At 45.0% G+C, this 25482-nt stretch overlaps 1 protein-coding gene across 1 annotated transcript; it reads left to right on the top strand.

Annotated features, from left to right (window-relative positions):
• The first annotated feature begins 15213 nt into the window (after positions 1 to 15213).
• On the top strand, positions 15214 to 23965 carry LOC118087414 (S-adenosylmethionine synthase). Its single transcript, XM_035120030.2, has 8 exons — positions 15214 to 15421; positions 18732 to 18809; positions 18923 to 19045; positions 19143 to 19255; positions 19366 to 19509; positions 19671 to 19889; positions 20340 to 20522; positions 21278 to 23965. The coding sequence occupies exons 1-8, from the start codon at positions 15340 to 15342 to the stop codon at positions 21413 to 21415; spliced, it is 1080 nt and encodes a 359-aa protein (XP_034975921.1). The 5' UTR covers positions 15214 to 15339; the 3' UTR covers positions 21416 to 23965.
• The last annotated feature ends 1517 nt before the right edge of the window (positions 23966 to 25482 follow it).

Genomic DNA, 25482 nt, shown 5'->3' with positions numbered 1-25482 from the left:
CTGGAGATTCAGTCCAGCACATCTGGTGTCAAAGGATGACAAAGGTTGTATTAAGGAATAATCACATGTGGTCTGAAATCTCTCTGCTTAGTATATTTTGACCTTTCATGTCTGTTTTATGGGGTGCTTCCAAAGCTTGCTGGAGTATGGGGCAAATTCTGAAATGAATGTTGCTTCTTTAGAAACAAAGGCTGTTCAACAATTAAACTTCTGAGCCTATAAACTAAAGCACAAGCCATTTCTCTCCTGGGGCCTTCCTTGAGTCACTTCCTGTCTGTGTGCAGCTGCTTCTCCCCATCTTCAACGTCAGTAATTATAAAAAATGTGTGTGCTTGCATTTTGAAGCATGGAACCAAAGACAGTTGCGTATGTATCACACTATGAGTTTATCTGTACGTACAGGCAGAATTACTTCTCTGATGCAACGTGTGCCTGCCAAGAATTAATTTGAAGTATTTCTGTAGTTAAATATTACCTAATCCTTTTTAGTGGTGTATACACTGAACAATTGTTATAGAAGCTTTATTCAGGATGTAAAGAGCAACGCTTCAAAGTGTTGTTGGGTCAGACAAGTATGATTCTTTCCTCTGATGTCTATATATGTTATTTCTTTAGCAGCAGCCTCACAGGCCAAAATCAAGCAGGATAATATTTCCCCACTTTTTCATCCTCCACTCCCATGTTGCCAGTTTGTGACCCAGGTATTCCCTCAATTCACATGTGACAATGAACTGGGAAATGCCTGTTTCCCCCAGGATCCTTTCTGCACTCTCTTTTGCGCAAGACACCAGGTGTGCCACACAGCAAATTGGCAACCTTGGAAGTGGAGGGAAAAAACCCCCACATTAATCTAGTGCATTTCCCCATCACTTTCCTAACTGCAAAAAGCTTTTTAAAGGTGAATTTCTTGCACCAGGACAACAGATCACTTTAATCAACTGTGACTGTGCTGACCAAAAGTTACGATATGAGCTTGAACCCCTCCCACAAAATACTGACAGTCTGATGACCTCAGTCAGTCAAGGTTTTTATTTATGGCCAGTCAGCTAGGCCATTGGAAAACTCTGTACAACTGTTTTAAATGGAAAAACAACAGAGTAATCATAAATCTAACTGATGTATCGCAATATCAACCTCTGTCAGATGGCAAAAGAGGAAACCACATCACTACAACTAACGGCACCAATTGTTAGAAAGTATAATTTATAAAACAGGGCCCAGGAATCCGTGGCCCTCTAAATGTCATTGGACTGCAGCTCCCATCCTCTCTGAGCATGGCCATGTTGGTTGAGCAGGGCTGATGGAAGTTGGAATTCAGCATCTTCTGGAGCGCCACCAGTTCCCCTGGCCTACATTAAAGCTACCTGATCTACCACAGCAAACGTTGGAGCTTGGTAGACTACAAATATGTTATGGTTAGATAGCAAATGTGGACTATTCTATTCATGGCAAAAACTAACCTTCAGACAGCAGGGATGGAGGCATAGCTGCCAAGTTATCCTTTTTTTTAAGGGATTTTACCTCATGCTGAATAGGCTTCCTCGCGAGAAAAGGGAAAACTTGGCAGCTATGTTGGGGTGGGATCAGACAATATATGAAGGCAGTAATTGGTGTCTGAATAGTGCAGCAGCACCATTTTGACATAGTGTCAATGTATCTGGGCTCTGCTCAAAAAATGTTTTGGACTGGCATTGCCACCTCAGCAACTTGTGTTGCTATATTTTATTTACTTATTTTTAATTTTTAAATACAAATATAAATTAGTACCTTAGCAATTACTACTTAAAATGGTAAATAATAATACATCAATAATGCAAGATACAGTATATAAATACAATACTCTCCTAAAAGATAATAGATACCTATTTTCAAGATAAAAACTTTGTTTTCCTGAGTTTATAAAAAAGAAAAAGAGAATTGGACACATTGGATTGCACAGCACGGGTCTTTCGAGCCAACAATGCAATTACCTAATTTTTGTCTTCTTTCTTGATATATTTTAATAAGGTATCTCCAAAAGAAAAAGAAAATTGGGACCATAATTAACCAGACAAAGTATGGATTGTGAATAGAAACTAATGAAATATGAGGCCTTGTCCCAAAGCAGTTTATTTATCTGGAAATAGCATCAACACAGCGATCACTAATCTGGTGCTCTCCAGATGTTGTGGACTACAACTCCCATCACCCACAGCTAACATTGGAGGATTAGGAGGGCAAAACATCTATAGGTTGGTGAGTGTGATATTAACCTGTTCCTGGTTTTTAAATGCTAACTCGTTTGGCTGCATGTGGTAGGTAAGAATTGTCTCATCCCTGTCGTGACCTCAGAGTCCAGAAACAACCAAGACTTTGTGTGAAGGTTGCAGAGTCTGCAGCTAAGGAGCCAGACCAGGCGCAGGGCTCTGCTCCTGGTGTTGGAGATCAGAAGACCTCCCATAATTGTAGGGAGAGACCTCTCCCAACCCAGCAGTGCAGGAAGTGCGTTAGGTGAGAGGCTAGGGAAGAAGTAGTGCCTTTGGGGGTGTCGAGGAGAAAGGGTCTGTGGGCAGAGGCTTATAAAGGCTTGGAATTCTCTCAAACTTTGTTAGACCAAGTTGCTTGCTCAGAGCTATCCATGATTCCGTAACTTTAAATCCACCATGCCATGCCACACAATTCACCCCAAAACTTTCCTCTGAGAACAAAAGATTGCAGCCAGTGTCTGCTACTTTGGTGATTTAATGGATGCAAAAAGTCACAGTTCCATTTCTTGATAACTTGTTTTTGGTTTGACCATATGTATGTCACACTGGGTTGAGAGTGGATGACCATTTTGCCAGAGTATAAGATGTAGCTGCTCCCCACAACTTGTGGCAGAATTGTCACTCAGTGATAGAGCACAGCCTTGGGTTGCTGAAAGACCCAGGTTCATCCTCTGGTGTCTCCAGGCAGGCCTGGAAAAAGGCCCATGTCTGAAACCCTGGAGAGTTTATGTCACTAAGAGTTTATGCCAGTATGAGGGGCACCTCATATGATCCCTATGGCTTAAAAACTGGGCTTGGCAGCGGCTATCTGAAATTATACGTATGTCAATATTTTGTTTTCTCCTCCGTTCACTGATCTCTGTAAGACCTGAGACCCTGATATGCCACACCACCCACAAGCATATAATAAAAAGGGGTCCCTTCTGAAGCATATCTGGTACCACTCCATATGATGAGAGTCCTGTTGCTCAAGAACACAAGATGATAAGAATTAGTTTGAGGAATCAGAGCAAGCAAGACCCAGCTAATCTGGTGCTCTGCTTCCAACTGCCGTCCACTGGGTGCCTCTAGGCCCCCTCAAGCAAAGCAGCGAAAGGAAGGCACTCCCCCTCTTGATCCTCAGCATCTGCTATTCCATATCAACTTCCTCTGTGCTTGTTTGCCTCACTCTTAAGCTGCTTACAGGGCTAATACGCATGCTTTCACCACACTAGACCTGCATGACTGTGTCCCACCTAACAGGATCAAACTTTGGTCTTTCAAATTCATTGGAGCTCTGTGGGAGGACAAATCCCCCCAACTCTCACCTTCCATTCTGTGCATGCACTAGGAGGTCATAGTTGTGACACCCTGTGGTGCCCCCCTTGGCTTGGCATCCAGTGCAAAGGAACCGGTCGTGCTGCCCTAAATCCGCCTCTACACCTAACCAAACTCCAGAGACAGATTTAGAGCAGTGCAACCAGTTCTGCCACATTGGGCGCTGAGCCTAGGGAGCGCTGCAGGGCACTGCAACTATGGTGTAGTGAATTGAGCAGAACAGAATGCGAGAGGTGGGCGGAGGTGCCAAGTTTTGTCCTCCCACAGGGCACTATTGAATGTTGAAAGTCTTCCCCTGTAAACACAGAGCACCAAACATACGTTGTGGCCTCTCAGATACTTGAGGCAAGGGCTGTAGCTCAAAGCATTTCCTTTGCATGGAGAAGTTTCAGGTTCCATCACCAGGTAGTGCTGGCAGAGACCTCTGTCTGAAACTCTTGAGAGCTGCTGCCAGTCAGTGGATAATACTGAGCTAGATGGACCAGTGCTTTGAGCTTCCTGGGCGCCTGCTTTTCCCCTTTACGGCAGCAAAAGCAGGAGGTTTATTGAGCCCCTGGCCAGCTGTGTTTGGCTTGGCAGGGCACAAACAGTCCAGGCCTGTGCCAAGAGAATATACACAATGATGTAAAATAAGATTTTGTGGAGATTCCATAATCTTTACGAGCACACAGTGGTGTAGTTGGATAATTTTAGTTACAGAGGAGCCCCTTTACATGGTAAGGCCATTAAAAGGTGCCTCCAGCCTGTCACTATTTTGCATGACAGATTTTTACAAAAATATTTTTTATTGATTTTCTTTTCTCATAACAAATATTCAATATCATCACTTAATATTCATTTTCCAGTTTCCCCCCTCCCTATTGACTTCCCCCAACTTCCATTTCTGTTTGTTACACCAAATGTTGTAATAACATTATGTATAAAAATTCTGCTTTTTATACATAATGTTCTGTTGTCACCTGTTATATTTCTTGTTCTCTGTAAATAAAGTTGTAAATGTTTATTTAAATCCTGCCAACGAGTCCATTTTTTTTTGTTTCTACAAGTAAGTTATATAACTTACTTGTTTCTACAAGTAAGTTATAAAAGGTTCCCATCCCTTTTCAAAGTCACTCCTGTATTGTCCTTTTCACATAGTTTGTCTGTTAACTTTGCTAACTCTGCATAGTTCATCAGTTTTTCTTGCCATGCTATTTTGCATGACAGACTTAAGCACATACTGGAAATGTTGGTTTGGGCAAGTAGTACTTGAGTACTTGAGTAAAGTAAAGTACTATACTCCATTGTTCTGCAGAGAAATCCACTTTTAAAAAACAGAAACAGATTTTTTTGTGGTTAGGAAAGTGATGAGAAAATACACAGAAAAGTATGGGACAAGCAAATGATTAACAGGAAAATGTGTAAGCATCCTGCAAGCAAATGGGGGTGAATGGTCATTGTCACATAACCTCCCTGAAAAATAAAAACAAATGTTCAATAAAGACTGGTCATAGTCTAACCACTGTGTAAGCTTTGTGTAAGCAAATCAGGATGAATAAGCAGGTCATGTGAAGCAGCCCTTTCTAGCTGCATATCCTATTGCTGGTTTGAAAACCTCTTGCCTCCCTGTGCTGGGCTCCTATTGCTCTTTACTCATTGCCTGCATATGGCAACAGTTATCCTGTCTTACATCAGCCCAGATGGACTACCTGCATTGCCTCAAGGTATCCTAACCTGCCTACCATGGCAAAGCAGGTCTGTCTGCTTCTTTGAGATCTTGCAGACGCTACCTGGAACTAAGGCAGCTGGATCATAAGGAAACAATTTTTCTGGGGATGTATGCAACTGGATTGCCCTGACCTATTTTTGCTTTGTGGATGCAACAGAAAGTGCTGGGAAGGCAGAGGCAGTTCAGTTCTTCTCAAGCTTTCCAAGTGGAGGTGTAAGGGTTTCTAAACTTCCTCTGCTTTCTGCCTCCCAACCCAAACAACACAGCACCAATCATATATGCTCCACAGGACAAAGTACAGAGAACCTTATACTGTACACTGGGGGAAAGTAACAAGTGGGGTGCTGCAGGATTCTTTCCTGGGCCTGTTGTTCTTCAACATCTTTAGAAGCATCTTGGACAAAGGAATTGAGGGGATGCTCATCAAATTTGCAGGTGACACCAAACTGGGAGGGGTAGCTAATGCCACAGAAGACAGAATTGGGATTCAAAATGACCTTAACAGATTGGAGAACTGGGTGCAAACTAACAAAAGGAATTTCATTAGGGACAAATGTAAGATTCTGCACTTAGGCAGGAAGAGCCAGACACACAAATATAAGATCGGGGACACCTGGCTTACTAGCAGTACATGTGTCAGGAACTAGGCAGAAGAGGAATGGTGGAGACCCCTCCCCAGCCTGACCCTTCCAGAGAAGAAGAAGACAGTTCAGAATTACATCAGGGGTTTGAGGGAAGTCACAGCTCAGAGGCAGATGGGGGGGGGGGAACCGGGAAACAATAGGAGAGGAGGAGGAGGAAGAGGAAGAACCAGGAGGGCAACAGCTGATGGACACAGTGTCTTTAGAAAGCATCCAGACTCCCCCCTCCTAGAACCTGACAGGCATTGAAAGTAGTAGAGCAAAGGGCCCTCAGTGCCACCTGTGGGGGAGATGACAAATGAGGAAGTGGGAGAAAAGGGGGTGGAGAGGACTTCAGAGGAACACCATTATTCCAAGAGGCTGCATTCCAAGCCTCTGTAAATATTGAATAAAAAGCAGATGGTAAGGACTTTTCCTTGTCTTATCCATTCCTGGCAACCTGACATGGGGGTTGGCCTGACAACACATGAAAAGGATCTGGGGGTCTTAGTGTAGGGTTACCAGATTTTTTTCAATGAATCCAGGGACACTTTTCAACTTCACTGGATTTTGTATGGGGACTGATTTGTAAATCCAGGGACTGTCCCCGGGAAACAGGGACATCTGGTAACCTTATCTTAGTGAACCACAAGCTTAACATGAGTGAACAGTATGATGCAGCAGTAAAGAAGCTATTCTATGCTGCATCAACAGAAGCATAGTGTCATAGCTGCCAAGTTATCCCTTTTTTACAGGGATTTTCCCTTATGCTGAATAGGCTTCCTCGCGAGAAAAGGGAAAACTTGGCAGCTATGCATAGTGTCCAGATCAAGGGAAGTAACACTCCCATTCTATTCTGCCTTGGTCAGACCACACCTGGAATACTGTGTCCAGTTCTGGACACTACAATTTCAGAAGGCCGTTGACAAGCTGGAATGTGTGCAGAGGAGGACAACCAAGTTGATCAAGGGTCTGGAAACAAAGCCTTTGAGAAAGTTCAACAGTGGAACAGACTCCCTCGGAAGGTTGTGGACTCTCCTTCCTTGGAGGTTTTCAAGCAGAGGTTGGATGGCCATCTGTCATGGATGCTTTAGCTGAGATCTCTGCAATGCAGGGGGTTAGACTAGATGACCCTTGGGGTCGATTCCAACTCTACAATTAGATGATTCTATGATTCTAGGGTGCTTCCAAACTGCCAGTATCTTACAGGAGCAATTCAAGTACTTACTGAAAAAATTAGGTTTGTGCAATAGAAATTGATTAAGATACTTGGTCACCCTACACAGCAAATCTACTTTTAAAAAATCAGACTTTATATTATTATTAATTATTAATTATTAATTATTATTATTCTACTATGTTCAAGAGGCTGTCAACTGGCTGTTGCATTTCTAGATTTCTGCCATTTTCAGGTGGGATTCAATCATATATCAGCAAATTCTATATATATCAAACCTTTATTAGGCATTTTACAAACAGAATCACACGAAAAAGAATCACATACAAAAGTATTTAAAATGCATACAAAGAGGCAACAGTAAACTGCATATACTAATTGTATGTATATATATATATATAAATCAAATCTGAGATTTGTTCCTATTAAACTACTCCTTGAGACACTGCTGCCAAAAACTCAGCTACTCCCGCAGTCACCTTATGATCAATGTCAGACAGGCAGAATCCAACATTTCCACCATGCTGCGGTGTCAGAGCACCCAGAAGGGGGGACAACACACGTTCGCGCAGCATGCTGTGGAGTGGACAATGAAAGAGAATATGCTCTACACTATCCGGCACATTCAGAGAACATCTACAGTATCTCTTGTCTCTGGGAGTGTTCTATCAGCAAATTCAGGTTTCATAATTACATTTGATCTGGCTTCATTGCACAATACACCTGATCCCACCCACCCATTACTGGAACTTTTTGCAATAAGAAAAGTAATGGAGAAATGCACTGGAAAGTATGGGATAACAATTGTATAACCTCCCTGAAAACAAATCAAAATGGATGCTCAATAAATAGTTCACACTGTCTAACCTCCCTATGGAAGCAACCAAAGGCTGCATGCACACAACACATTTAAAGCACTGTTCTCGCCAAGAATTGGAGAACTGCAGTTTATTGCTCACAGAGCTAGAATGCCCAGCACTCTTCATAAACTAACGTTTCCAGGATTCTTTGGAGGGATGTGTTTTTCTTATGCTCGCTTCTTCACACATCATGTCAGGATGGTGGGATCATAAGAATCCCATAATCACCGTAAATCCCACTTCAATGCACTGTCCAAGAGGCATTTGGTATTTCCACTTTGGGCTGATAGGGAAGGAGGACCCTCCTCCCTCAGGATCCTATCCCTCTTCAGGAACTAGACCCCTCCCTTCCAAATGCCCCTTGTCCAAGGCAGGCCTGCCTCACAGCTGGAGAGTAAGTGTGGCAAGGCAGAGGCTCTGTTGCATCATATGGGGCAGCCTGACATGCCCCTGAGGCCACACCACCACAGCTCACAAACAAACACATGGGCAGTCCTTTCTCTGATCTGTCACATGCCAGGCTGACTCTGTCATAAGTGGGTCTTCATTAATTTAAAAGAGGGAGCCAACCCATGCCTTGGGTTGTGCTTGCCAGAGGCAAGTTTAATGAAGGAGTGATGTTTCTGTCACTTGAAGAGTCTATCTAAGAAAAGAACATTGGATCTGTGCCTGGCACTATCACAGCAGACAAGCAAGCAGGACTGCTTAGCTAGGGTAACTGGCTGCAATGTAGGAGAGCAAGGATCAGCTGGCACAGCTTTCCTTGCATGACAAGCTGTACCTCCATGAATGTCTCTCTTTTAAAGCCATTCAAGTTGGTGGCCTCCTGTGGAAGGGAGTTTCATAGCTTAGCTATGCACTGTGAAGTTATTTCTTTTGTTTGACCTGAATCTTCCAACAGTCACCTTCATTCGATGTCCACAAGTTCTAGTGTTCTGAGAAAGGAAATATTCTCCCTATTCACTTTCTCCTTGCCATACATAATTCTATACCCCTCTTTTATGTATCCTTGTACTTGCCTCTTCTCTAAACACGAAAGCCCCCAATGCTACAATCTTTCATTATAAGTGAGTCATTCCACCACCTTGATACTTTTAGCCAGGGCTTTTTTTTTTAAGAACTATAACTCTTTTCCAGCAACTCTCAGGTGCTATTATAAGAGAACAAGGGAGGCGTTCATGGTGAGTTCTGACACATCTTTTTCTAGGAAAATAGCACTGCTTTTGGCTGCTCTTTCCCGATCCCTTTTCAACTCTACAATATCCTTTTTGAGGTGAGGTGACCTGAACTGTAGGCAGTATTCCAAATGTTGCACCAGAAATTTGCATAACTGAATGATGATATTGGCAATTTGATTTTGGGTTCTTTCCTATAAGGACCCCTAGCATGGGATTTGATTTTCCACAGTTGCCAGTCACCACCAGTTCAGATCCCACGAGCACATGTGTAAAATAAAGACTCCCGCCCTCTCAACATGCATTACTTTGCACTTGTTTCACACATTCAGCTGATTTTGCCATCTTATCTCCCATTCACTCAGGGCTCCTCCACACTTTCCTTTCTCCCACAATTTACAGTATTCCATTTGTCCCATGATTTCTAGGCATGGGTTGGATAGGTTTTTGTTTTGTCCCACTGCTTTCCCCAGGAAAACCTACTCCCTGCTGAATCAGAACGAACTTCAATCTGCAAAAATCCAAATGATGTTTGTTCTGATTCAGCAGTAAACAGTGGATTTTCCCAGAGAAAGCAGCAGGAAAAAAGAAACACCTCTCCAACCCACGCCTAGGAATTCTGGGAGCTATTTGCAATCACTTTTTCTTTTAACAATCCTGAACAATTTAGTACCTCCAGCAAACTTGGCCACCTTATCATGGGCGTAGCGGGGGTGGGGAGGGGCAGGGGCAGCTGCCCCCACTAAATCAAATAAATAAATAAAAATACTTAACTAAAAGTAGAAATTGTAGAAAATTGTTGACAATTTTTTTGAGCGCCTGAGGTCAGAAGAAAGTAGTTTAAAACAATTGCCATCGAGACATTTTATTCTGACTCTGCTAGACCAGCGGTCGGCAACCTAAGGCCCATGGGCCAGTAGCGGCCCACGAGGCTTGTCTAACCAGCCCATAGCGACCCCTGCCGCCCCCCCCCCTGGTGCTCTTACTGGTGTGGCGTGGGCATGACGCAGGGACTGACTTCCGGGTTGATGGCGCCTGTGCGCACATTATTTCTGACACACTTCCGGGTCGGAGGAGCACCAAAAATAGTGTGTGTGCACATGCACGGGTGCTCCTCCAACCTGGAAGAGCGCGCGTGCGCACACGCTCCGGCCCATCCACTGACTGATGGAGCATCGATCAGTCGGCCCATCCTCCGATTAAGGTTGCTGACCTCTGCATTAGATGCACCAGAATGACCAAGCAGATTATTGGGGGGGGGTTAGCACTGACTGAGTCCCCACCCCCACCCCGCAATGCTGCTTTCTATTCAACTGCCGTAGTTCACTAGCATACAGTTTATCCTTGTGTGTAAAACTAGTTCATTTGGCTGCACCTGTTCCTGTCATAAAATCTTGTCCCCAGCACTTCCTCTGATCTGATCTTATTTCGAGACATCTCTCTGCCCCAAAGGCTTGGACACTAATAGCACTTTTGAGAAAGATATATTGCACCATGGGAAAGGTTTTAGCTGCTGTAACTTATTGAAGAGCACTTAATAAATCCAGTGTCTATTGTATCAGCTCTGTCCTCTAATGGAAATGGGAAGTGCAAGACAAGTTCTTAGAGTAAATCAGAGATGGGCAACCTGTGTCTCGAGGCTCATTTGCCTTGGCCTAATATAATATTGTACTTCCATTGACCTCAGCAAGACCTGTTGCAAGAGTCCCTTTCCTAGCAGCCTTCTGGGTGGGGAGGAAGAGAGAGGAAGCGGGGGGGGGGGGGTGGCGGCAGAAAGAGAGAGAAATAAAAGTTTTGCTCTGCCCTTCCTTCCACCTGGCATGCAACCCCTGACAAATTGTCTCTAAGGAATATATATGTATTTATTTAGCCAAATTTAATTACCACTTGATTTTATTGAAACCTCTAGTTGGTTTACAAAAAAACCAAAACAAAAAAAACCCTCATTAGACATTAAAATGATCAATAAAAGACAGGTATTTGAAACTATTCAAAAGATACTTCAAATCAAAGGTAAGCTAAAAAGAGATTAAAACACATGTCCACATTCTGCATGTCTGAGTAGGCTTGCCAAATAAAAATGTTTTAACCAGGAGCTGGAAAGAGTGAAGCAAAGTCATCTGCCTGATCCAGTAGGCAGGGACTTCTAAAGAGAACAGCTTTTTACAGCTGTGCAGATTTGGTGGGCACACATGGGGTAAGGTGATACTACAATGTAGTGATAAGAAAATGTAGTCATAAGGGAGAGAAAGTTGCTCACCCTTGGGATAAATTAACATATATATTTGACATTTTCAGCAGCTTTTGGGTATCTTAACTTCAGACTACCTCAGATAGTGGCACTGTGGGTTAAACCACAGAGCCTAGGGCTTGCCGATCAGAAGGTCGGCAGTTCAAATCCCTGCAACGGGGTGAGCTCCTGTTGCTCGGTCCCAGCTCCTGCCAACCTAGCAGTTCGAAAGCACGTCAAAGTGCAAGTACCGTAGATAAATAGGTCTAGATCTAGATGCTATACTCCTATTGATGCAGCCCAGAATTGCATTGGCTTTTTTAGCTGCTGCATCACACTGCTGACTCATGTCAAGTCTGTGGTCTACCAAGACTCCTAGATCCTTTTCACATGTACTGCTCTCAAGCCAGGTGTCACCCATCCTGTATTTGTGCCTTTCATTTTTTTTGCCCAAGTGTAGTACCTTACTAGGTAGAGTTCCACCCAACTCTACAATTCAATGATTCAGTGAATAGAATCTGAACTGGCAATCCTCCTGCATCTCACCTCAAAACCAGCCATGGGACAGCATTCTCCGCTGCACTTCAGAAAGCAGGTTGCTATCCTAGGGCAGGTTGTATGGCATGCACAGAGGTTCATCTGCAACACCTTGCTTGCTGCCACTCATTCACCTCTCTACCTGGAGAATGGCTCCCACTGCTGCCCCCTCTCCTCACTCTGCCTAATGGTAGGTTTCACCCTCCCTCACAGTGGGCAGAGAGCCAATTTCGTCAGTCAGCTCAAGCAGCTGGCAAGATCCATTACAGAATTCTGGAAGCTTTTATCACTAAAATTGCATTTCTAGCCTATCTGAAAAACATTTGCTTTTAAACAAAGCCATGAAAGAAGCTCAAAAGGTTATTGCTGGAACTTCTCCTGATATAAAACTCTTCTGTTTCCCTCAAAATTCCCCGGTTGCTTTGCTTGAGCAGCAACATCTAAATCCCCCAAATCCCACTGTTTGTGGTGAAAATTGGTGTGACTCCATTAATTTGAGGGCCCAATGCTAACCTCATTTTCTTATTACAGTGGTACCTCGGGTTACAAACGCTTTAGGTTAGGTTTGTGTATCTGAAGAAGTGTGCATGCACACGAAAGCTCATACCAAAATAAAAACTTAGTTGGTCTTTAAGGTGCTACTGAAGGAATTTTTTTATTTTGCTTCGACTCAGACCAACACGGCTACCTACCTGTAACTAGAGCTTTAGGTTACAAACACCGCTAACCCAAAAATAGTACCTCAAGAACCTTGCTTAAGGATGAGAACAGAAATTGTGCCCTGGTGGCGCAGCGGCAGCAGGAGGCCCCATTAGCTAAAGTGGTGCTTTAGGTTAAGAACAGTTTCAGGTTAAGAACGGACCTCCGGAATGAATTAAGTTCTTAACCAGAGGTACCACTGTACTGTTGCTGAGAGATGCATCTGCTTTGCAGAGGAGCAAACAAATACAGTAGTTTCAACTTTAAACAAATTCAATGTGGCTCCAATATTCCTTTGAAAAATGCATATAGGAATTAAAGGATCCCTTGTCCCCAAATCAGCTTCTCATGTTATATCGTATGGAAGCTGTTTTCTATGAACCACCCTGAGACCTGTGAGTAGAGGGCGATATAGAAATTCAATTAATAATCATAATAATAGTTTATAAGATATTTTTCTCTTTTGAGCTGCCTCTTCAAGTGGGTAGAGCTGAGGCTACGGTAGCTATTGTCTGGGAAAGAAAAGGAGCCTGGGGTGCGATTAATGACCTTATGGATTGCGTATGCAGCAATTTGACACACATGTAAAATCTAAAGGTAGGATTGATATAGTTTCCTGCATAACTAACATCTACTGCATTGCAAGGGGTGGGGTGGGGTGAAGGCTAGTAGCTGAATCAATCCCATCTAATGCTGCATGATGGGTAAATTTCGTTTTGTTAGTTTGGAAGCTGATATGCATGACTTCCATTTAGCCCGAAATGACTTTTCAATTTTGTTGGTTTGCTCAAAATTTGGTGTGCCAGGCCATTTTTTTCTGGAATATCATCTGTGGTTCAGAATTGGCATCAGAACATGATTTGGGTGGGTTTTTCTTCTTTTTTGGCGACTTGCTGCATTAACATGATCTTGTGAATTTTGCATTTGCTAGGTTTGGCTAGCTCAGGAGTACAATAAATGTTTTCTATGGGTTCTGGATGTGAAGGGGTCAATATAGCAGCATAGCTTAGGTTGCCAGTGCCCGGGGCAGGCAAGCCACTGATGCCGCCCCAGCTCCGCTGCCCCAGCCAAGTGGTGCCATGCTGTGCCACCTACCCGTGCAGGGGGAGCCCATCCGGTTGACGTGGCCCTTGGTGGAAGAATCCCCCTCCGTGAAGGGGGGTTGTGCCTCCTCACAGGGGTGCCCACTTGAATAAAAGCCTCACCACACATAATCAATCATTTGAATGTCAATGTCCATCAAGTTACAGGTAGGTAGCCGTGTTGGTCTGAGTCGAAGCAAAATAAAAAAATTCCTTCAGTAGCACCTTAAAGACCAACTAAGTTTTTATTTTGGTATGAGCTTTCGTGTGCATGCACACTTCTTTGTGCATGCACACGAAAGCTCATACCAAAATAAAAACTTAGTTGGTCTTTAAGGTGCTACTGAAGGAATTTTTTAATGTCCATCAACTTGGCGGAACCAGCCCCCTCAGATATCTTATTAGGCAGGTCAAAGACCCCTCAGCTCCAGTTGGCTCCTATGCCTCCTCATAATTTTGTGCAATGTCCATATTTTCATTGGAGAAATGTTGGGAGGGTATGGAGCTATGTGATCCCTGAGGCATCTGAAGGGAAGGGTTTTTTTTTTTTAATAAAAAAAAGTTTAGTGCTTTATTGTTTTTATTTATGTCGGAAGCTGCCAAGTGGCTGGGGCAATCCAGTTAAGAGTGTGGGGTATAAATAATAATATTATCCTTATGGAATGGGGTGTCCCTATTTTCATCAGATAAATGTCGGAGGGTATGCTGTATTGGAATGACTTCGGTTCTAAAATACTGTATTGCTTTCCAAGGACTGTAAGACATCTCACTGCTTCGGGCATCAGTTTTACTGAGAAAGGCGGCATTCCGTTCCCGCCCTTTTGCCTGAACCCATCGAGTTCATACGAGGGCATCCTTTCAGCCTACGTCTCAAAACACTAAAGCGCTCTATACGTATGGATCGAATGTCAAATTTATTTGAAAATGTGTTTGTCATGGAGGCGCACTCTCCAGTATGCTTTGCTCTGAGGGAAGGAAGCGCCCTCCGTTTTGCGGACAAATAAGTGGCCAACTGAGGCGAGCGAAACTGGGAGCGACCAGCCCCGTTTAGGATCGCCCTCGGGACAATGCGCTCGGCGAACGTGGCGCGGAGCTCAGGCCCCTGCCAGGCCCTGCGCTGCCCTCGAAAGGGGCGAGGGAGGAAGGGACCCGCGCGGCTGAGCGGAGAGAGCCAACATGGCCGCCCTGCCCGCCCGAGGCGCGGCCTCGCGAATGATCCGCGGCCGGACGGCGCCTCCCGCTGCAGGCCTCTCCTCGTCCTCGCGCCGGCTCCCTCGCGGGGGGGAAATGCCAAGCAGGCCGGCGCCGCCCTGAGGAAATTCGGGGAAGGCGGGCGCCGCGCGGCAGGAAGAGGGACTTCGCACGCGCACGGCTCGGGTGCCCGGGAAGGGCGGCGCCAGCGGGAGCCGCTTCGTCTGGAGGGAGGGAGGGAGGAGGGAGCGAGAGGGCGGCGCCACCCCTCCCCCTCGGCAGAGGAGCAGGAGGCGGGGCTCCGCCGGGAGGAGGGCGGGGCCAGGCGGTATAAATGCCCGCGCCGGAGGACCGGCTCCTTCATTCCGGCGAGGGACCAGAGCTTCTTTACTTGCATCTCATCGGCATTCATTCGCTTGCTTGCTTTGTGGGCTCTTCCGCGCCGCGCTCCTACCACGCTTCCGCCTCGTTCTCCTCAGCGACTCTCCTCCGGCGCGATGATGAACGGTTTCCGCGACAGCAGGATCGATGAGGGCACCTTCCTCTTCACCTCAGAGTCGGTGGGGGAGGGGCACCCAGGTGAGCGCCCTCGCGGCAGAAGGAGGCGCGGGGGGGGGGGAGCGCGAAAGACCCGGCTGTGGGGCATTGGGAGGAGCAGGGGGCGACCGCTCTCTCGCTGATTGGTTGCTGTGCTGTGGCGCGCGCCCCCCGGCTGCCTGGCTGGCTCGTGTCCGGCTCTCGGAGGCCCGTTTCGGCGGATGAGGGAAGGGGAAGCACCACGAGGGCGCGCGCGCGGGGGGGGGAGGTTGGAGTCTTGGGCGTCGCTTCCAGGCTCCGCTCGGCCGCCCGGGACAGGAGCGGGAGTTTCCCCGCTGCCCCCCTGGATTGCGAGAGGGGTAGCGGGGGGGCAGGGCAACAAAGGGAAAGTGCGCGATGGCGGCATGGGAGGGAGACGATTGAAGCGGCCCCTTCGCGGGCTCGGAGCGCGCGCTCCCGCCCGGTGACGGGGACGCGCCCCCGCATTGCAGGCGACCACGTGGTATCCGCATGGCGCGATCTTGGGAGAGACGATGGATGGTAGGAAGGGAGCAGCCCCTGAGAAAACGAATTTTTTGTGTGTGGAAATGGAAGAGAGAAGCCGGAAGCCCAAAACTGCAGCGCGCGCGTGTAAAAACGGGGGTGGGTGAGACAAGGATCAAGCGCCTGCCTTTTAAATACAGAAGCAGGTGGGCTTTCATGTAAGTACGCACAATCACGTATCTGTCTACGTTACACAGCCAAAAAGCAATTCACAACTACACAGAGGAAGAATATTCGTTGTCGGCTCAAAGCGGTCTGGATGCCCAACGGTGCTGGAGGAGGAGGAGACTTGCGCTTTCATTGTCCTCCTCCGCCATGATGTCTGGGCAGAGCCTGCAGCATGGATAGAGGGAGGGCTGGAGTTGGAGAAGGCTGCCTCCGATCCTAGTGGCTGGGCATGTGTGCTTTTTTGCACTGTTCTGTGGAGTGCTGTTCTAAAGATAGCCTTTGCTATTGGAACAAGGACGCTTTGATACAGGGCAATTCAGCTTTGGCCATTTCCTTTGCTGCAGGAAAGGGGGGGTGTTGCACCTCTGTTTCTGCCATGTGGTGGTTGAAGAATAGCACCTTGTGTTTTCAGTGGGGGGGTTGACGACGACTGCTGGATAGCTGGCTTCTTTTTGCCCGAGTAGTATGCAGAGTACAGGATAGAAAAGCATCACTGGTGCTCTTACTCTGTTCTCCAAGTGAATGACACCTGTTCTTCTGACTTTGAAATCCACAATTCTAAGTGCCTGTTCTTTATACTTGCTAGACCTTTGTTCTCTCTGTATCTCATTCCCTTAGGGAGCTATTTTAGTTTCTTGTTTAGAAGTTGCCCACTTTTTTATGTGCTTAAATGTCTTTAAAATATTCTGATTTGAGCTTTCTATGTTCAAGTTCTTTATACTGTACTGTGAAACTAGTCAAATCGGTATGCCATGCAACTGAAGTTTATGTAGATTAGGCATTTGTATTGACAGCCTAGTACCTCTTGATAGAATAACATTGACTGATTTTAACCACAACATCCACCTTTGGCAAGACTGCTAAATCTGTGCCGTTAGAGCTGCTTCTTTTCTGGCTTAGGTGAACTCCAAATTGGAGATCTATACAGTGGTACCTCAGGTTACAGACTCTGCTAACCCAAAAATAGTACCTCGGGTTAAGAACTGCAGGATGAGAACAGAAATCGTGCTTCAGCGGTGTGGTGGCAGCAGGAGGCCCCATTAGCTAAAGTGGTGCTTCAGGTTAACAGTTTCGGGTTAAGAACGGACCTCCAGAACGAATTAAGTTCTTAACCAGAGAACTGTACTGTAAAATGTTCATTTAGTACTAATGGTGTGTGTACTGATGTGGCAGCTGCATACAGTATCTTCTGTCTCGGACTTATCCATATATAGGAATCCTGCGCTGGTAGTAATTTATCCTCACTGCCATCTTGTTCTCTCTGGATTAGATATAGGATGACACTAGTCTGCATTTATAGCCTGCAGCCTTGTGTACAGACAGTGCTTCTGTCAGTAACTGGTTCTACACATTAAACAAATTGACGGCTTTTGAAGGTATGCCTTATAATTTCTGTTAAATAAAGACTTCATGTGTCTAGACCACTAGCTGAAGTGTTGATGGTGGGGAGCCTTATCTGTGGCATGTTGGGGCCTCAGAGGTAATGAGATTGCTAAATCCTTACCGTTAAATGAAATGGTAGATCAGATCTGAAGAATGGCTATTAAGGACTATGTGTTGATTACTGAAGTATACGTAAGGGGTTGTAAAGCATTTGGGCATTCCAGACTTCAGTGCTCTATAATAAATTTCATTGCAGTGTGGGTTGACTGTCCTGGTTGAAAGCAGTTCTAATTTCAAAATGGCAAGTACAGTCATTCTACAGAATTGAGTGGGTGTTTTATAACCAGGTTACAATTGCAGGAATTGAATCTTAGTGCCAAGATGCATGGTTGGGTGTGAGGCATCATTTGTAAAGGGCAAATATAAGGGCAGCAGAATAAAAGGCAACATGTATACCTTGAAGGTACAAGCTGGGCTTGGATGCACGGCATTAAAATTTCATCTTAAACAGTGCCGTTTCCATGTGGAGACCGGTGGGTAGGAAATACAGAGAGCTGCAAAGTTTAGTCAACCAAAACTAGCTTGAGAACTGAGGGACCTGTGCAATTCTGAGGGTAATTTTATTCGTGTGTCTAGAGCAGGCATCCCCAAACTTCGGCCCTCCAGATGTTTTGGACTACAATTCCCATCTTCCCTGACCACTGGTCCTGTTAGCTAGGGATCATGGGAGTTGTATCTGGAGGGCCGCAGTTTGGGGATGCCTGGTCTAGAGGGAATGAGGAAAGCTTGAGCTTGTGCTATCAAGCATTGGCCAGTTTTGCTTAAATATAATTTCCCCCACTTCATTCATCGCTGCCTAATTACTTCACAGGGTTTCTGCTGAACCATTAATTGTGAGTGCTGGGCCTTTTTGTTGTATTGTTGGTATAAGTCATTAATGTCAAAACTAGCAGTTGCAACAGGTCAGCAGGAACCAGTGGCTGTTCCTAAACCAAGATCTCCTATAAAGTCCTTTATCCATGTCTGTTACCAGAAAACAAGCAGCTCAAGCTTTCCTGGGAAGGGAGTTCCATATTGACATGAACAGCTGTTCTTTAATTGGTTGATGGTACCAGGAAAAAAGTGGTAAAAGGCTAGGCTTAACCTACATGTTGTATAAAAACACCAAACCTGCATGGGTGTTGGCGGAATACTTTTTAACGTGAAGTAATGGCAACCTTGAGGTCTGAAAAGTAATGGAAGCTGTTTCTGATTTTAGATAAGATCTGTGATCAAATTAGTGATGCTGTCCTTGATGCACATCTTAAACAAGATCCAGATGCCAAAGTAGCATGTGGTAAGTTGCCTTGACCATTATGGGAAGAAATTGAATCTATTGGGAGTGTAGTCAAAGAACTGCAATTCCACTGTACTTTGAGTTGACAGTGCTGGTTCTGTATTATTTTGCAGAAACTGCTGCAAAGACGGGAATGATCCTTCTGGCTGGGGAGATCACATCTAGAGCTGCGGTTGACTATCAGAAAATTGTTCGTGAAACAATAAAGCACATTGGCTATGATGATTCCTCAAAAGGTAAGCAGATTGGGTTGCTTCTGGCCGTTTTAATTTTGAATAGAAATGTTGACTATTAATAAGATTAGGACTTACAAGCATTATGTGTGTGTCCTAGGTTTTGACTATAAGACATGCAATGTATTGGTTGCCCTGGAGCAGCAGTCCCCTGACATTGCTCAGGGAGTTCATCTTGACAGAAAGGAAGAAGACATCGGTGCTGGGGATCAGGTTAGTGTTATAAGAGGCTGTGGATTACTCAGAATTTGTTTGTGATGTGCATTCTTAAAACTTCACCTTAGGAAGCTGAAATTCATATCTTGGTTTGGTTACAAAAATAGGGCTTGATGTTTGGCTATGCTACGGATGAGACGGAAGAATGCATGCCTCTGACTCTTCTCCTTGCACACCAGCTGAACGCCAAACTGGCAGAGCTTCGTCGTAACCATACCTTGCCCTGGCTACGAGCAGATTCTAAAACTCAGGTAAATGTTGTCTTTAACTTGCATTGTCTTAACGTTGAAAGGTCTTGAAAATGAAAACCATAGCCAGTCTTCTATCAAGGCCTTTTTAACTACAATCAAAGTGTAAGAAAACTTGGACATGAAATGATGCAAAAATTATGTTTTCCTTGATTCCCTTTTAGGTGACTGTGCAGTACAGACAAGACCGTGGTGCAGTCATCCCTATTAGAGTCCATACAATTGTTATTTCTGTTCAACATGATGATAAAATTGGACTGGATGAGATGAGAGATGCCCTGAAAGAGAAAGTGGTCAGAACTGTTGTACCTGCAAAATACCTGGATGATGATACTGTCTACCACCTGCAGCCTAGTGGCCGTTTTGTAATTGGGGGCCCCCAGGTATGATGAAGGTTGGATTCTTGTCCTTTGCCTAATTTCTACAATTGATGGTACCTTACTGGAAGATCTCAGCTATAGCATTACTGTTCAGAAGCATCATGCTTTTGGGACAAATCAAATGCCTTTGCTGCATATGCCATCTAGAGTTCTAGTGTCTAGAAACACAGCACAGTCTTATGCTTCTGGTAGCTTTGCCTTGCTATAGACTAGGGGTGGCCTTGCTATAGACTAGGGGTGGAGAGCCTCTGAGATGCCGCATGTTATTGGACTAAAACTTTCATCCTCCCCCGATCATGGGCCACATTGGCTAGGGGCTGATGCAAGTTCACAATCTGGAGAGCTCCGGGTTCCTCATTCCAGTCTTAGACAGGCGGTGCTGTGTCCAGTCAGATGTGATGGACTCTGCAGGAAGGTTGGCAAATAAATAATGAAAAAAATTGCCAATTTCAGGGAGATGCTGGCTTGACTGGCCGGAAGATCATTGTTGATACCTATGGTGGCTGGGGAGCTCATGGAGGTGGTGCTTTCTCTGGTAAAGACTACACAAAAGTTGACCGTTCAGCATCTTACGCTGCTCGCTGGGTTGCAAAATCCCTTGTGAAGTCTGGTCTCTGTCGGAGAGTGCTCGTACAGGTATGTTCGGTCTGTTGGTTCTGGGCAGCGAGATGCATTTCCCCAAGATTTGCAACATTAGTGTTTTCTTTAAATGAGTATTTGGGGTTTAAGATGTTAGTTGCACAATTTATTAGAAACTTGGAAGTGTGTACAGTTAGCACTTGCATGATTTTTAGGCAGCTGCAGTGCAGCAGAGATGTAAATCAGGTGTTGGTAACGCTCAGCTGTGTAACAGCTGCTTCTGAAAAATGTGGTCCTTGTATTAATACACCTGACACCTTCATGATTCTTGCACTTATAATCAATGCCACAGTAAATCTCAAATTCTGCCTTGCAGTGGCCAATGCAATCCATACGAGGTTTGTTAGACTACAACTCCCATCATCCTTGACCATTGGCCATGGTTGCTGGGGCTTATGGTCATCCCAGCATCATTTGGAGGATGCCACATTTCCAACTCCTGCTCTAGCAAGAGTTACTTGGTTGCCATGCAGTATTTGCCAACTTGATGTGTCGCTGTGCCATTAGGTTTCTTTTCAAAGCTTGGGCTCTAAAATAAACACAGTAGGAAAGTTAAATAAGCATTTGGAATTCAGTCTGGAGATACAACTTAAGGATTAGTAGTAAAAACAATTTGCCCAGGGAGTGTGGGTTGAAAGGAAAGTATTGGAATAATGGTGTGTGAAGCGGGAGAAGAGAAATGGGATACCCTACAAAGTAGCTGAAACCACAAACATTTTAATGCTTTTGGTTTATATTAACTTTGCTCTTAGGTCTCCTATGCCATTGGAGTGGCCCACCCACTGTCAGTATCCATTTTTCATTACGGCACCTCCCAAAAGACTGAGCACGAGCTGCTAGACATTGTGAAGAAGAACTTTGACCTCCGCCCAGGGGTTATTGTCAGGTAAAACATGGTGGTGCATGCACATAATATTAAGGCAGATAAAAAAGAGGTAATAAGGATGGGTCTAGGCATAAACATGGCATTACCTAAATGTACAAGGTGTTGCACAATCTCCGACCATAGACGCTTGCCAAAACGCCTAGTCTCCTGGGGAGTGGCAGAGACAGTTCCCCATTACCGCTGTAGAGGAGCTTTGGGGTGGTTCATTTTTCTAGAGATAAAACAAAGTAGTGCTTGCTCTTTAATATGTAGTGGTTAAAGCAGAACGGTGTGCTAGTCTGTGCCTCTCTGTCACTGTATAGTAAGGCAAATTACAGTTTATGATGTGACATACCAAGGGAAGGCACAGAAAATGAAAAGTATCTTAGAAGAGCACATTTTGGGGCAAAGGTGGCCGATAACAAAGGAGCTTTTTGCTGTCTGGCTATGATCCCCAGCCAGTTTGGGGAGTTTGGAGTTGCACCATTGGCATACATACCCAAGATTGAAAAGCTATTCTCTTTTAATGCAGCAAGTGGTATATAGATACAGTAATACTAAATCCACCCTTGCAAAATGGCACAGCCCTTGTGGCTCTTGCACTGATTTGGATACCCCAAAGTGTGGATAGTGCAGGGATATGAGGATTTCTGTGAGTTATTACAAGACTCATCTTGGGCACTTCAGTCATGTGCTTTTGAGTATATGGGTCTTCTGAGTGGTGCTGCTGCCTACATTGACTAACTGCTTCTAAAAGCTCCAAGCTGGAAGTAGACAGGTTTGGTTGTAATATGAGCTGATTATTCAGATAGGGAGTACCATTCCCAGTGGAGAAACTTGTGGTGATCTACAGTTGGATGTAGCCACTCATAATGGAGGGTAAGTATTATGTAATGTCAGTTGAGCCCAGGGGCTTAGTTTCCTTGGGATGTATTTGCATTGGCACCCAGAATTGGGAGCAAATGGGTCCCGTCTACTTCCTGTGTACAAAGTAGCCATTGGTCCATGTCTTGGTACTACAGCATTGAACATCAAGTGGCCCCTTCAGTGTAGCTGGTTTTTGCTTTGCTTGATAAATGCCTTGTATTGAGTTACGGACTTGTATATTCCAGGGATCTGGATCTGAAGAGGCCTATTTATCAGAAGACTGCTGCCTATGGCCACTTTGGTAGGGACAACTTCCCATGGGAAGTGCCCAAAAAGCTTAAATACTGAACATGTTGGGCTTCTTTCCCCAGACCTGTTGGTGTACATTACAGAGAAACCTCCAGGCTTTTCTGTGGGAAAGAGCCCCATTCCCTAAACTGGTCCTGTCCTCTGCTCTTAATTTGGCACATTCTGTCCATTGCCATGAATATTAGTCCTCTGGGGACCGCAATTGCACTGTGCTTTCTCCTCTTCCTGGTGTGCTTGACGTATGTGTAGAGCCAGTTGAGCATAGGCGCTATATGTAAAACAGAGAAGAACAGGCTGTAGTCAAAACAGTGCTTCAGTCTAATCCTTTGTATTGCCCAAAGGCTAACGAGAATTTCCTTTCAACAATGAGCAAGATGCCTCCCTCCTAATGTGCACTGCGTGGTTTCACATAGTCTCTGTCCAAATATCTAGAGCAGGATGGTGCAATGACTTGGGCTCTCCCCCCTCCCCAACTGATATCTTGTGAGTGAGATGGCCCTGCATGCTCCGCAAGTTCCATTTTGGAACTCGTGGTTTTTTAATTAAGGCAATTTTGGTCCCACAACTCATGGTATTATTCTCTTAAAATCAGTCAGCACCATACTTTAATCATTTTCTGCTCTTATCTTCTTGGGATGTACGTAATAAAGGTGGTTTTTTTATTTAAAAAAATCCTATGCACAGTTTTAGCACTAGCCAAACCTCACCATCTTTTATTAAGTGGGCCCTTGGCCAGCCTTGTGATGTACTGCAGAGAAGTCACAGGGTTGTACCTGAGGTCTGTAGGCTGCATACTTTTGGCACCTGGAATTTTTTTCTTTAGAAGAGCCAGGAATTTCATGTTGCACAAAACTCCCAGGGGTTTATTTTCCAAGTCAGGTCCAAACTGCATTCTGAAGTACTGGCGTAGCTACAGAGAAGCCAGTTCCCTTCAGAGTGTGAGTGCATTTGGAAAGGACGTGGGGGGAAACCCTACATACTTGAAATTTTTTTATACTTGCTTATTTATTGTGTTTGGGACAGGGTGTGAGTACAGAGAAGCCCTGGTCTCAAATGGCAGCTTTTTAACTTTATTTTGACACCATAAATTCCTTGACAGTACCCAGCATTCCCTGATAGGCCAAGGTGTCCTACAGAAAAGCCTTGGGTCACAACCTGCAGGGGGTCTGGCTTGTGTAAAACAGGGGAGGGCAGTGCTCAGGATAACTGGCCTTGGGAGAGGCTGACTTGGCTGGTGTTGTACAGAGAAACCAGCTTGTTTACCTGCCCATTCCATGGCAAGTGTCCTAAGCAGGAAGTGCCTTTTGCGTTCCAATTTTTTTCTGGGCGTTTATTACGTATGTCTGGTTCTTGAAATTCCAAGTTGATTTAAAAGTTCTTAATAAAGTGCTAGGTTCTATCTTACTGTGTTGTGTCTCTGGTTTGAATGTCAAGTTTGGAGGTATACTAAATCAGGAATAAGAGGCTCTTGCTATAACTTGCATGGTATACAGAAGAGGGGAAACAAAAGTTGAGCACGATGCAGGAGTTTCCTGCATTTTGGAAGTTTCTTGAATGCACACCATTCTTTATGAATTCATGCCTGAGTTGGAGCTTGATGCCAATGCATTTACTTCACTACCTGTGTTGGGATTATTTTAATACTTGACTGAATCCACACATGCAGAATGCACACTGTGCTCTTGTCAACTTGTGCAAAATTGGTTATGCGGGTGGATAACCGCTGTGCAAGGAGCAAACAAAAAAACTATGGACGTAGATCACCTGGAACTGTAAGGGGAAGGAGCTAAGCTCCATATACTATACTGCCGGTAGCACCACCACCATTGTGGCAGCAAACTACAGAGAAAGTAATGAAGATGAGAAGAAAAAAGGGTGTCTGAACAGACTACTTGATGTTACAGGTGCTAACCAACTTCCCAGATACCACCCACATTGCTGGCCTATTTTGAGTGTTGCATTCATATTTTTAGACTTACTGAATATGGCACCATTCTGCGTCTGGCGGGGTGTGCTGTCTAGCTGCTACTTTATTGAGCTCACTGATGCTACTCTCCAGATAGCCAGAAGCTTTCTCAGATTCAAGTTTTATTGCATTGTGCAGCTTGTTCCCTCCTGCAAAGGGTAAACATTCAGCTCACTGCCCAAGCCCATTGGTTCTGTAACTGACTGGAGAGCACATGTAGATCTTTGCCAGAGTTCTGCAATGCAGGAAGATTGTTGAGATCCCTGACTGTTGCTGTCCTGCTCTATTTGGCCCAAATTCATTTCTTTTGCCAGCAATTAATGGGCTCCTACCTCTGCAGGCAGGTTCAGATTTGAGCAGGAACAGTTGCCAGCTGTGTCTCCTTTGGCATTCAGCTCCACCTTCCTGTCATCTTAGATCTAAGGTTCCCCTCCAGGCTGGTGTCATTTTGTAAGTGTTCTGAACATGCAATAGTAATGAACTGTCCATTATTAGTGGACAGTTGCATTTTCTTCTGCAGTCTTTCCCCGAATTGCAGCATTATTGCTGCTTGGAGGTTTTTTGAAAACCATGTTCTAGAGACAAATGGGACATAGGTGGCGCTGTGGGTTAAGAGCCTAGGGCTTGCCGATCAGAAGGTTGGTGGTTCAAATCCCCGCAACAGGGTGAGCTCCCGTTGCTCGGTCCCAGCTGCCAACCTAGCAGTTCGAAAGCACAGAGTGCAAGTAGATAAATAGCGGGAAGGTAAACAGTTTCTATTTACAGGTAGGTAGCCGTGTTGGTCTGGGTCGAAGTAAAATAAAAAAATTCATTCAGTAGCACCTTAAAGACCAACTAAGTTTTTATTTTGGTATAAGCTTTCGTGTACATGCACACTTCTTCATTGTGCTGCTCTGGTTCGCTAGAAGTGGCTTTGTCATGTTGGCCACATGACCTGGAAGCTGTACGCC

The sequence above is a fragment of the Zootoca vivipara genome, chromosome 6 (genome assembly GCF_963506605.1).
Source record: "Zootoca vivipara chromosome 6, rZooViv1.1, whole genome shotgun sequence".
NCBI lineage: Eukaryota > Metazoa > Chordata > Lepidosauria > Squamata > Lacertidae > Zootoca > Zootoca vivipara.
The sequence above is the reverse complement of the archived record's forward strand: the minus strand, read 5'-3'. Positions and strand labels throughout refer to the sequence as shown.